Source organism: Arvicanthis niloticus, chromosome X (genome assembly GCF_011762505.2).
Source record: "Arvicanthis niloticus isolate mArvNil1 chromosome X, mArvNil1.pat.X, whole genome shotgun sequence".
Classification (NCBI taxonomy): domain Eukaryota; kingdom Metazoa; phylum Chordata; class Mammalia; order Rodentia; family Muridae; genus Arvicanthis; species Arvicanthis niloticus.
In genome coordinates, this window is record NC_047679.1 from 24,545,852 (window position 1) to 24,559,597 (window position 13,746).

The window sequence follows — 13,746 nt, forward strand, 5'->3', positions numbered from 1 at the left end:
GAGACTTGGAGGAGACAGAGATGGAGAGACAATAAACTCAATGAGGATCACCGAAACACAGAATGGGGAAATTACTTCCAGTTCCTTAACATGGTAAGATAGTTATTAGTTAAAGCAAACTATGGTATCTTATAAAATGACTAACAGAGGAAGAATTTCCCCAAACGTAAGGATGATTCCAATTTGAGTAGAAAAAAAAGTGCTTTTCACCATGATTTGATTATTACATACTGTTTATACTATGACACTGGGTTGTCATAATGTACCCTATAAAGATGTATACATATTCTGACTCCATAAAAAATAAGGAGAGCTTCTCTAGCAGCCATGTTGATATACTCATTCCTACAGTCATAGTTTGTGAGAACAAGGATGTAATAGTTATGATCTGCAGCTGTGAGAGGCGCCACACTGCTAACAACAATTGTGTTATTGGGATGGGTGTATTTACTTCACAGTAAATAGCTGACATCAATTATAAAAGTATAGGTAACCTTATGAATCATGAGATCTCTGGGATTCTCTGACTCCTATAACCCAGAAGTCTGCTCATCCTCTGAAGTTCCGTTTCTATACTACATGAGATAATTAGGTCACCACAGCTTTTTTTAATATTATGTAATTGGGCAGTTGATTTAAAGTAAACTTTGTGATTAATATGGGGGGGGGAACTCCCAAATAAAGTCAAGATGTTTGATGACTTCATAGTTTAGTACATCATGAAAATAATATGATAATATATATCCTAAAGTTCTGAAAGAGAATGATTGTTGAGAAGACACCATGTGTGAAAATGACTCTATGATGCATAAAATTCTCTCCATTTGTGTCCCTCACACACACTGTGTCAGAGAAGAACATCAGTGATGCTGTAACGATTATAAGCTTCAAGGACATGATTGCTTCCGAAGAGCTAACACAACCAGGGTGATGTTCTGGGTGAAATTCACTGGTGTTTCTTGTCTATAGAGCCAGAGAAGGAAGCTTGATCAGATCTCCAAAATTTTATCCTGTAAAACTAGCACTGTGCCCAAGGGTGCTAAATGGGAGAGATGTGAGGGAAAGTGTGGGTGATTATAGAACCCCTTCATTTCCCAATATTATTAGATGGGGAGTAGATGTGGTACTTTGTAACTCTTCAGTATTATAGTATCCTAACTTCAAAGACGACTAGTCTAAAAGTCATAAGTTAAAGGTGTGGGCTTCAATGCCCCCACAAATACATGAACTTAGAATTATAAGAGGTGCTGATGCCGGAGTCTTCTGTTTTAAGTCAATATCTCTTGGCCTCTACAGTGCTGGAGATGTGATGTCACCATGAATATATATACTGAATACGGGAAGTAAGCTGGTGAGCTTTAGCATTCTATTTAATACCCAAAACTCTACATTGAAAGGTATAGCAGCCTGTCTTCAAGCCCTATCAGGAGTCTTTATTAGTCATAAATAATGGTTAACATTTACATGTAAGATCCTATGTGAGGCATTTCACAATCACGCATTTTATTTTTTTAATATATTTAAAAATACAATTACATCATCCCACCCCTTCCTTTCCCTCCCTCTGCTGTCTCCCATGTTTCTCTTTTAGGTTCCCTCATTCTCCCTGATTCCCATCTTTTTCCCAAATTTGGGTCTCTTTTTCTTTGATTGTTGTGCTTTGAGTGCACAGAGTCACTCCACAAGGAAGGGGTCTTTTTTTTTCATTTTGTGGGAGTATAAGTGAAAACTGAAAGAGGTTAGTTAAAGAGCCCAAGTCCAACTAACAAGTGGAGGTTCCTGGATAATATATATATATATATATATATATATGTCATGAAGGTCAACTAATTAGACAGAGGACTGTGTAAATATGTACTAAAAAGTATTTATGTTACATTGAAAAACTCTTTCTTCACTTCTTCCTGTATTCATGCAAAGAATGCCCAATAAGACAATGCTCTGGTTAGAGAGGAGAGAGAGTTCCTCAAAGCACTATCAGAATGTTTTCCATGGATACAAACTCCCCATGCAGTATCAACAAGCCCTACTACTAGAAGTAGACTCGAGAATGGACATCACACAGACCACACTGACTCTGTCGTTGGGGAATTGTTTTCAGACAATGTAGATAAACTACAATGTGGGTGAGCTCAGATCTGTACAGTTACAAGACCTTCCCGGATGGGATGTCCAGTTAGTTTTTTGAGGGATACAAAGAGTTGAGCCACAGGGACTGCTACTGTTGCTACTGAGAATTAAGTTCCAAAAGCCACTGGATGCTTGCTGGGTGCCAGACCCTTCTTTTACTGCTTTAGTGGAATATGTCAGTCACTGTTACCTTTCTGAGTGTGCCAAACCATATCTTAATGCTCAGTATTTTTGGTTAATGCCTAGTCTGTGTTACCCAGTATGAAAAATGGGCTTTAACCTATGAGTGGGTTTTACATTTCAACTCCCATTTCTTTCTGTGGAAGGTGGGAAGAGGCTCAGATAAACGACTATGATTTTTGAAGGAGAAAATAATTACAATTTTTAAAAATAGACAGAAATAGCAGAGTACTTTTGCCTTAGAGCTTGTTGACGTCAACACACAAAAGACATTGACCAGATACCGAAGCATCTCTTGAGACAGGAACAAGAGGAAATGGCTGAGAGGACACTGCACAAGCTCATGTTTAGCCCTAAGGGAGAATCGCTTGACAGTTGTAAACACTGATACACATTTCTGAAGGAGGCTGTATAAACTGCATCTCTGGAAGGTTCTGTTGGATCGATCCCTGGCTCAGAGTTTTGAGTGTAGTCCTGACTATAGTGAGGGAGCATGGAGAACCAGAGTTCCGGTTAAACAATGCTCTGACAGGATAAGCTCTGACTACAGCCATCTGTGCCCCCCCCCCTTACCACCGTGCCACTTCAATTGCTGGTATAAGGACACCAGTTCCCTAGGCAACCAAGCCCATCCCTACTTTTATAACGTGAGAAGAATGAAACCCTCAGTCTCTGGTTCCCAGCCCTCCCAGATTACAGGCTCCCCTAAATCTTCTATCAGGCCACTTATAAGTGGTTCAGTAAAGACAATGGACAGGCACATGTTTGTTTGTTAAACTGATTTTCTACCTTTGTTTCACGTATGAGCATGTTTTAAGATCTAGAGAGGTGGGGGTTTATAGGGGCTAAGGACAGAATGGGGGGGGGCTTCCCACCCTTGAGACACCTGGGCTTCTCCCCTGGGAGAAATTAGTAGGAGATATTTGAGAACGAGGAACGGCGTGGCCTAATTTTTCTGTTGTAACAGGAAACACTGGGGTTTTTCTTTCTCTAAATTGGTCTTGGTACCAGGATGAAGAGAGTTACAGTTCTGGATGCAGCTCTTTCTACATCCTCTCTACTACAGACAAGAAAAAGCGCAAGGAAAACAGGTCTCCACTCAGCTCAGGGCGCAGGAATTTGCAGCAGGCAGTTATCCATACAGCTATCTAATTGGAAAGCAAAATAACAACCCTCCTTTTTGGCCTCTCCGACTGTGAAACACACCCCCAACTGTCCAAGATTCTGCTTTTGCTGTGAGCCGCTGTGCATGATGTTCACTGTTGTACTCCGCTTGCCTCCACCGTCCTCCTGGCAACTCCCTCAAACACTCTCCAGTCATGGGGTTCCAGACACCCCTCCCAGTTCCTGCCCTCTCTAGGGTGCGCACCTGGCATGATATGTTCCAGTTATTCCAGGAAGAGAAGCTGATGGTTTAGCATTTTTTAACTGAAATAAGATAAAGGTAGAACAAAGGGAATCAAAACAGAAACAAGACCAGACAAGATGACTGACGCTTACGTTAGTCTTCGGCAAGTCTAGCCTCAGCTAAGCAGGAAGTTCAAGGACCATTTGGACCACAGGAGTTCCTTCGTCAAAATGTCAAAATGATAGTTGTTGGGATGGCTCAGCAGATAAAGGAAGGCAGTTGCTGCCAAGCCTGGTAACCCAAGTTCAATCCCCAAGGCCCTCCTAATGGTAAGAGAACCTACTTCTGGAAGTTGTCCTCTGGCCATTACATTTACACCATCACACTCTCCCCTCCCCCTAATGCAATTTTATAGAGATTTATTTAATTTTATGTATTTAAATATATGCCTGGATATATGTGTGCCATGTGAGTACGGGAGCCTACAGAGGTCCGAAGACGCATTGAGTTGTATCGAGAAAAAAAAAAAAAGCAAGACAAAACAAACAAAAGAACCGTAAACCCGAGTGAATAAAATAAGACCAATAAATGACATACATCTTTTTATGACTTATAAAAAGTGACATGGAAACTTCCCAACTCAAATCCACAGAGAAAAACAAGGTGGGGGGGGGCTTATTTAAGGAAATCTTTTTTAGTCTTCACATGACTAAATCTTAGGGGTAAGATAAGTCCCTGATTACAAAGATAGGGAGACCTGGTGGAAAAAGGGAACGCACAGATCGAAATCTACTTCACTTCTTAATGCATGCAAAAATTACACAAGTCAGAAAAACTGCCAATGTGATGATTTCTGGCCCTTCACAAGACCCTCAAGCTTCCATCTGCCCCACAGAAACAAAACTCTGTTCTATTCTTCAACCAAGTTTCCTATGAAGTATTTAGTAAATGGCTTTGCTAGAATGGACATGCCCAAGCACTCCCATCTACATTCATGGTACCTATATAAGCCTCTCGCTATTTTCTTGCTATAGCCACACAGATGATAATCCAGCAAGCAAACAATGGGTGATAGGGATTAAAGTAAAAAGCCCCAGTCACTCAAAATGATGGCAAACATATTAACATTGGCCACCTTTTGCCACTTTTGAGCCAGTAGATTCTAGGTCCTTTACTCATTGGTTTAAATTTCTTTAGCTGTTAAGAGAGCAAGTTGCAGTTGCATCACCTGGAATTATCCCACGCGGAAGCCCCGAAGGCTTATCCTGAATGTAAAAACCTATTCCTTCTCAAGCAGGGCCCTGTCCTCCTAGGGACCTTTGCAACCTTGCTCATAGGAGGTACAAGTGATGAAGAAACAAGACAGGTGACTCATCCTCAGGTATCTGGCAAGCAAGACAATGTAAAAGAGCCTAAGTGTCATTTGCCTTTGACCTGATGCAATGGTTGACTACTTAATCACAAAACAATTTGTCCAGTTACTGGATAAAAGCTTCACTTTAGATTGGTGACTGGGAAGACTATTTATTCAATAAATGTAAAAATGGAATGATGCTTATCAGAGGCTGGGATGGTGAGAGCAGTAGAAAGGGAAAGAAGAAATATTGATTAAAAACTAAATGAAGGCCAGTGTAGCTGGACATGATAATTAATGCAGGCCTGTCATCCATGCTGTTCTCCTGGAAGCTGGCACAGGTGGATCCCAAATCCAAGGACTTCCTGACCTACAGAGTGATTTCAAAGCCTAGCTGAATGTCTCAGTGAGACCCTGTCTCAAATATAAAGTTAAAAAAATGCTGAGGCCATAGCTCATTGGTGGAGGGGTTGACTGGCATCCTGAAGGGTGTCGGTGCTGTAACCCCAACTTCACAGAGACTCAGGATGGGTAAAGACTAAGAAGGCCATGACCTTAGCAAACAAAATTCCAGTGACCGTTGAGGGAGCAGCCTCGTCAGAGTGCAGAACGGAAGTCAGCAAGCAGAGCTGCAGAAAAAATGGAAGGCAATAAGGGCAAATGAGGAACTGGACCAAATCTTCTCATGAACAGGTCTTGTTGTGTTGCCTTGACTGCTTGCTTTTAAACTCCTGAGATCAAGCCATCCTCCCACCTCAGCCACAGACAGTCACCACTGAAGCTGGCTGATAGACCTACTTTTTAATTTACCAAGGTCTGTTGAAGCTACTCATGCCTGTCCTTGTTCATATTTCTTGAATCTGGCATGATTTCAGAAATAGAGAGGAAAGCATCACCCATATTCTTGAGGATGGAAAAAGCATTAAAAAAGTGAAAGTAGAAAAGAAGCAAAAAAAAAAAGTTTTGTATGTCTTCATTTAAGGGAGAGAACAGAATATAAAATATAATATAGAATATTATGGAGTTTCATGGCTTCTAAAATAGAGCTCAGTAGTCTGGGGGCTTAATTGTTTCTTCTTCTTCTTCTTCTTCTTCTTCTTCTTCTTCTTCTTCTTCTTCTTCTCCTCCTTCTTCATCTTCTTCTTCTCTCTTCCTCCTCCCCCTCCCCTCCCCCACCTCTTCCTCCTCCTCCTCCTTTGCTTCCAAACTTGTTTAAATCAATTGTAGACTGCTCCTGCAACTCGCCAGCTCCAGATGGTCCCTCAGAATCTGCACCCCAGGTTTTGGCACCAGATGAATGAAATAAAAAAGGAAGAATATGACTATTCCTAGGTAAGGTGGAAGAGGTTTGTTGTACATATGAGAAAGAATACTCAGAAGCAGAGATGTCTTGGAGAGTCCAGAGTAAACATGACTCTGAGTTGAACCATGTAAGGAGACAGGGAAGGGGAGAGGAGCCTCTGGCCAAGAGTGGTGGCCTAGGCAAAGAAACTGGCATAGCCAAAATGGCTGAGTTTCGTAGGGACCAGAGGAGCAGTTGAGGAGGGAAATTCTGCCCCATACTTGGGATGGAGAGTTCAGGGTAGTGGGCAAGGGTATGCCAGTTAGGAGGACACTGTAACAGGTAGAGACTGAGAGATCCTGGGAGAACCTGGCAGCCAGATCTACTTTGATATGTTAATGGCACCTCAGCCATTTGCTCTGGGTTTGAGACCTAACACTCTTATTCCTTGATACGTAGGAATGATCCCAGTTCACAATATGAAATACATAATTGTATATAAAATATGAGAATTGTTCTAAATGCCTGAATTCACTATCCCCCACCGTGTGTGGTGTGTGTGTGTGTGTGTGTGTGTGTGTGTGTGTGTGTGTGTTTTCTTGTGTTGCTGTGGATGAAACTTAGACCCTTAAGCCTCCCACACGTTAGGCAAGCATTGTACCACTGAGATATACCCCAGCCCCACTCCCCCATTCTTTCCTTCTACGATCATTTATCTTAGTTGCTTTTTATGGGAAACATGAATGTTAAACGTCTATTTTCAAAGACCAAGGTAGGAACATTTACATTTCTTCTATGAAATAGGTCCAGATGTCACCATCCCTGCTAAGTGCTTCTGTGTTGTGTTGGTTTTCAGACGCACCCTGTTTCCCCAGTTTCACTGAGGAGTTTGCGCTAAGGACAGAGGATAGAAAAACAGTTTCATTTCCACCTGCTTTACATTTGCTTTCCAGTACATATCACCTCGCAGTGGTTTCCCACATGGCGCATTACATGATCATTACATTAAAAGGGAGAAGCGGGGTTGATGATTGACTCCTCTCTTACCCAAAGTGTTTGTCAAAGGCAGGAGGCAGAAGCTCCATTTTGCTGTTCTGGTGATTGTCAAGGTTACAGCACATTTCTGTTAGCATAAAAATCTTCTCAAACAAGGTGCTTAATGGAGCAGACCTTTTTCAGGGGGAGGAAACTCTCCCCGTCAAGATAAACAGTAGAGAAAATAAGCTAGTGACCAAAATGAGCTCATCTCTGCCTTCCAAATAAAATCCATAACTGTGATTAATGTTACTTAATCTTTTTCTATAACTAACACATTTTCCTAACAGCTGTATATATATATATATATATATATATATATATATATATATATATAATGTATATTATATAATATACAGTTGTAATATTGTAATTATGCAATATATAATATACATAATGTTCTATAATCTTTTGAGGGGCCATAAACCATTGTAACATTGTAATATCTCAAATATCACCACCACCCCCAACTAAAAACACTTGCAAATGCATGTCTTGGATTCTGCTTGCTAACACACTCTGAGTAAATTCAGATGACGTTTCACTGTTAAAGACTTCTCTATATAAAGCCACACCAGAGTGCTTCTAGAGTGTAGAACTCAAGAGAGTGGACAATATAAAATGGATCTTTCGTGGGCTGGAGAAATGGCTCAGCTGTGAAGAGTGCTGGCTGCTTTTATAGAGGAACTTACTTCATTCCCATCAGCCACAATTATCTGTAACTCTGGTTCCAGGAGCCCTGAGGTGCTTTTCTGGCCTTCTTAGGCACTGCATGCAAGTGGTGCACAGAGTCAGATTCAGGCAAAGTACTCACATACACAAAATATAGGTAAAGCTTTAAAAATTAAATAAAATAAAAACATAATTGTACTTCAGTAAGTCATATGTTGCTAACCAAAAGATCAAATTCCTTTCCTCTCATAGAAGTTGTGAGTGAAAGGCTGGGGAGCTTTTCAGTGGTGTGTGATGTTTCCCTAGTATTTGCAAGGCCTGCCTTCAATCCCTTGTACCTCATACCAAAAAAAAGGAAGTTGAGAATAGAATAATTATTACTAGAGTAGCAGGGAGGAAGGGAAGGAGGAGGGTTAATCAGTGGGATTAACCTATGTAATAGTTGGACAGGAACATACAGTTCTGGTATGCTATTGCACAGTAGGGTGACTACAGATAATGCTGTGGTTTTTATTCTAAAAACATAGAAGAGAATATTTTGAATGTTTTCACCAAAAAGAAGTGATGTTTTTCGAGAAGATGGCTATGTTAAATCTGCATTAAACATTACATAGCTGTATATAGATAACAAATAACTTCAGGCTGGGTGTTCCAGGATGCCTCTAATCCCAGCACTCTGAAAGTAGAGATAGATGGGTCTCTGTGAGTTCATGAGGTCAGTGTGGCCTACACAGTGAATTCTAGGCCAGCTTGGAGTTACATAGTGAGATCCTGCCTCAAAAAAAATCATTCTATATGTAATATATTGTTATGAATATGTTGTAGATATACATCACTGTGCCTATATTTTACATACATAAATATATACAATTAGGCTAGTAGATGGTTTTGTGGGTAAGGCTGCTTACTGCAAACCCAGACAACCTGAGTTCAATCCCCGGAGCCCATATTGTAGAAGGAATGATACCTCAAAAACCATCCTCTGACCTCCACATACCATATACATGCTATGACACATGTAGACATACACACACACACTAAGCACACTAAAATAAATGTTAAAATTTAAAAACATACAATTTTATGTTTTATGCATAAGTTTAAAGGTTAGTTTAAACACTAAAATAAATGTTAAAATTTAAAAACATACAATTTTATGTTTTATGCATGTTTAAAGGTTAGTTTAAACACAAAAATAAATGTTAAAATTTAAAAAATACAATTTTATGTTTTATGCATAAGTTTAAAGGTTAGTTTAAAATTTAAAAACCTGTGTCTGAAAACAAAGATGTGTCTGCAAGCAAGGATGTACAGAAATAAAGCTAGGCAGTGGTGGCACACTCCTTTAAGCCCAACAGTCTGGAAGTAGAGGCAGGCAGGTCTCTGTGAGTTCAAAGCCAGCCTAGACTAGAAAGTGAGTTCCAGGACAACCAAGGCTATTACACAGAGAAACCCTGTCTTGAAAACAAAACAAAATGGATGTACATGCATAAGAGCAACATACATTTCTAGGGCTGTTGATCAAATTAAATATATCTAATAAAATTAGACTCACTGTGTTCCACCGTGTGAAAATGTTTCAAAGCATAGTCAGCCACACAATCAAAATGAGATGATCACTGCTTTATTAAATCAGCATAGATAGGACTTGTACAAATTGCACATAGTCAACAACAAATAGATGTGCTTGCTCTACTAAAGACTAATATGCAGAAAATATACAAGCAACTGTTGATGTGAGAACAGAATAAAATTCAATTGCCATTTTTATCCATCTTGTGTTTACTTTTCCTAGCTTCATCATATACAGAGTAATATAAACAGTATTCAAAAAGATCCATTTTTAATGATTTCTATGCCATGCTATAGCCATTCACCAGTGGAAAATTTTTTCCTTGGGTCTTCAAAATGTAAAATATAGTTATAGCCCTGACTTTATTTCTAGAAATGCTCAAATCAGCAACTACAAATATACACGACTACATTTACATATTCAGTTATCAAAAAGAAACTTCTAGAATATTTTGAGAAGCCTACACCTTATGATTTCAGTGGTCTTTGTGGATATAATTTGTTGTCTATCATATTCAAGCGTCTTGAAAATTTCTTACAGGACTGTCACTCTCAGAGAGGGGTGAGGCGCTCATCCTCTGTCGAGAAGCCATCATTAATGTGCCCTCCCTTCATGTCCAAGGGATCACAAGGGATGCCATTTTCAATTGTGATGATGTTTTCACACTTGTCCTCTGCATCCTCCACTCCAGGTGGTCCTTTGTTGTTCCTGAAAGCACATAAAAAGAGAGTGGATGAGGAAGCTACGGATGAATATGATCTTGTTCACAAACTTGGCAAATAGAAAGGGGCGTAAGAAGTTATGAATGCTGAAATAACTGCTGTGTACTTTCCAGGGCTATAAAAAGACTACCAAGATAAAGATTCTGCATTAATGACATATATAAACTAATCAGAACAAGTAGTCTTATTTAAAACACTAGAATAAAAGTATAAGAATAGGTATAATATATTACACACATATGAATTCACTTGTATATAAATTCATACAAACAAGTTGCATAAAAGAGCATGAAGAAATATATAGTGTACTGGCAACTTTTTTAAAATTAGCTCAGCCATGTAATGGTGGTGTATTCCTTTAATCCCAGCACTTGGGAGGCAGAGACCGGTGGATCTCTGTGATTACAAGGCCTGTCTGGTCTCCAGAGCTAGTTTCAGAACAGCCAAGGCTATATAAAGAGACCTTGTCTCAAAAAATTAAAAACTTTTAAAAAGCTCTAAGCAAATTCTGTAACATATGAGATTTTAAAAGGTAATAAAGTCCTCTCGTGGAATTTAACAAAGTAATGTCTTATAAATGTTGAGTGAAACTCAAACTAATGAAATATCAGAAAGCCAATTCAACTGACTTTGAAGGGAAGAATTGCTACAAACGGACTGGCTTTACTCATTACCAAATAGTTGTATCCATTGGTAAGTCTGGGTTTGGAGTCAAAAAAAAAACCACTTTGCTGATTCTATTATAGCACTCAGCTGCGACACCAAGTCATTCCAATTCTATATGGCAGAGTTAAGTGCTAGGTTTTTGATGTTCTGACCTCCTGTGTACCTTGCTATTCCCAATTCATTTCCTTAGTGTTTCTTCAAAGTATAGTGAGCTATACCACTGTGGCCTTGAGACACCATGAAGGACTTCCCACAGTGGTAAGAGTAACTCCGGTATCTGACAGATGAGGAGATGGCAAAGATTACTTGATGCAGATCAGTAGGGGATTTCCTGAAATGTCCGACAAGAGACTCAAATTTCGTGTGTTTGAAGGACTATTGAGTACACAAAAAAGGAAAGAACGCTCTTCTTTACAGGAGAATTCTAGCTAATAAAGAATAATGGAAAGTCACTAATGCTATGACAGTCATTTCTGTGGAGGCTCATCAATGAAGACAACGCAGTTGAGAAAGTGATGCTAGATAGACATAAGATATACACATGGTCTCAAAATACCCTCATAATCAACTTATGAGATACAAAAGACTACCCATAGGTGGAAAAAATGGCAAGTGCTTTCATATGAACACTGAGAAGATTCCAAATATTGTTTATTTTTCTGCATTCTTTCCCCTCCCAAATTTTTCATCTAAAACTCATAATCAAAACTGCAAGCTTAAAGATATTTATTAAAATAACTGTCCTGACCAGGCAGTGGTGGCACACACTTTTTTTTCCAAGGGGGAGGAGGTTTATTCAGGAGATAGGGCAAAAGTGGGGAGAAGAAGGTGAAAAGGTAAGAGAGAAGAGAAGTAGAGGCCGGCCATGACCACGTGGAGAGAGAGGAAGGTGGGGGAGGGGACAGAGAGGCAAGAGGGTAAGAGAGAGAGTAAGAGAGTAAGAGAGTAAGAGAATAAGAGTAAGAGCGGTGGCACACACTTTTAATCCCAGTACTCGGGTGGCTGAAGCATGCCGATCTCTGAGTTCCAGGTCAGTCTGGTCTACAGAACAAGTTTCAGGACACTCAGGGGTACATAGTGAAACCTTGTCTCAGAAAGACAAAAACAACAAACACCTGTCCTGGACTCACTCAGAGGTAGATATTCAACTCAGGGGAATCAATGAATGTTGAGAAATGGTTGGGTGGATTGATAACAAATTTTTGGATGGTTGAATGGATGGATGGATGACTGAACAAACAAGTGGATGAGTAGATGTACAAACTAATATTGTATCAAACATTAGTCCAGTGTAGATGTTAAATGGAATCTATCATAAGTAGAAAAAAGGGAAAGACTGAAACAAAAAGAAAAGGAAAGAGAGGAAAAGAGGGGGACATAGGAAATTTCATGAATATGTTTTCTTTCAATGGATGAAGAAAATACTCGTATTTTAACCTTAGGAATTAGCAGTTAATATTGTTTTAACAGGTTTTGCTAATGACTTACTATACAATTTTAAATAGTTGATATTCATAATGAAAAATAAAATAGCATTCCAATTCTGTCAATTCCAATGTTATCATTTGACAGTACTTTGCCATTGTATATGCATTTATAAAACTGCACAAGTAACTCTCTGAGCAATCACTAAATAAGAATCATTGGATTTTCAACATTAATTCATAAAGATTTGGCTTAATGCAGGATTGGAAGTTTGGAACTGTCTTTCAAGGTAGGCTATTGTGTTGCCTCTTCCTTGGGATGAGGACACACCACTGGCCATTCCAATTCTCAGCAATCAGCACAGATTTGGGTAAAGGAGACTTTAATATGATGAGAGTATCCTCCCACCAGGTTAACTCACCCACATTCTATAACAGACAAAAGTGATTTTTTTAATAAAAAATGAAATACTACTGAGAAATGTATATTTATAAATGATCCTAAAAAACTGTGTAGTTTGGGACAGCAAGGTGACCTAGTGGGTAAAAGCACTCGTTGTACATGTCTAATGACCTGGGTGTGATCCCCAGAACCCAAAAGAGAAGGAAAAGATTGACTCCTGAAGGTTGCCCTCTGACCTCCACACATACGCTGTGGCCTGGACACACACATACACACAAACACACACAGATACACAATAATAATAATAATAATAATAATAATAATAATAATAATAATAATAAATATAATTTTCTTAGTCAAAACTGATACTATGGTGTACTCACAGACAGGAGTCTAGTATGGCTGCCTTCTGAGAGCCTCAACAAGCAGCTTAATGAGCCAGACACAGATACTTACACTCAACCAATGGACAGAAGCCAGGGACCCCTGTGGTTGAATTAGGGAAAAGCTGGAAGAAGCTGAGGAGGAGGGTGACCCCATAGGAAAACAGCAGTCTCAACTGTCCTGGACCCCTGAGATCTCTCAGACACTGAGCCACACCAACCAGGCAGCATACACCAACCAGCCAATATGAGGCCCTCAACACATATACAGCAGAGGACTGCCTGGTCTGGCCTCAGTGAGAGAAGATGCACCTAACCTTCAAGAGACTTAAGGCCCCAGGGAGTAGGGAGGCCTGGTGGGGCAGGGGTTGGGGGTGGGGACGTCCTCTTAGAGACTTTGGAGGAGGAATGGATTGAAGAACAGTTGGGAGGTAGACCCAGATGGGGATAACAACTGAACTTAAAAAAAAAAAAAAAAGATTAAAGATAATTAAAAATAAATAAATAAATAAATAAAATCCGCCCTAAAGTTGTTCTTTGACTCGGGGTGAATAACAACTTTCTATAACACTAG

General features: G+C 39.6%; 1 protein-coding gene across 2 annotated transcripts in view; it reads right to left on the bottom strand.

Annotated features, from left to right (window-relative positions):
- Window positions 1-9,609: 9,609 nt before the first annotated feature.
- The window catches only part of Cltrn (collectrin, amino acid transport regulator), a 29,727-nt gene continuing 25,590 nt past the window's right edge, over window positions 9,610-13,746 (bottom strand). For both annotated transcript variants that reach the window (XM_034485344.2, XM_034485343.2), the window contains one exon: window positions 9,610-10,282. In XM_034485344.2, the coding sequence (XP_034341235.1) occupies window positions 10,126-10,282 (157 nt within the window). In that variant the 3' untranslated portion in view covers window positions 9,610-10,125. The remainder of the gene's footprint in view (window positions 10,283-13,746) is intronic.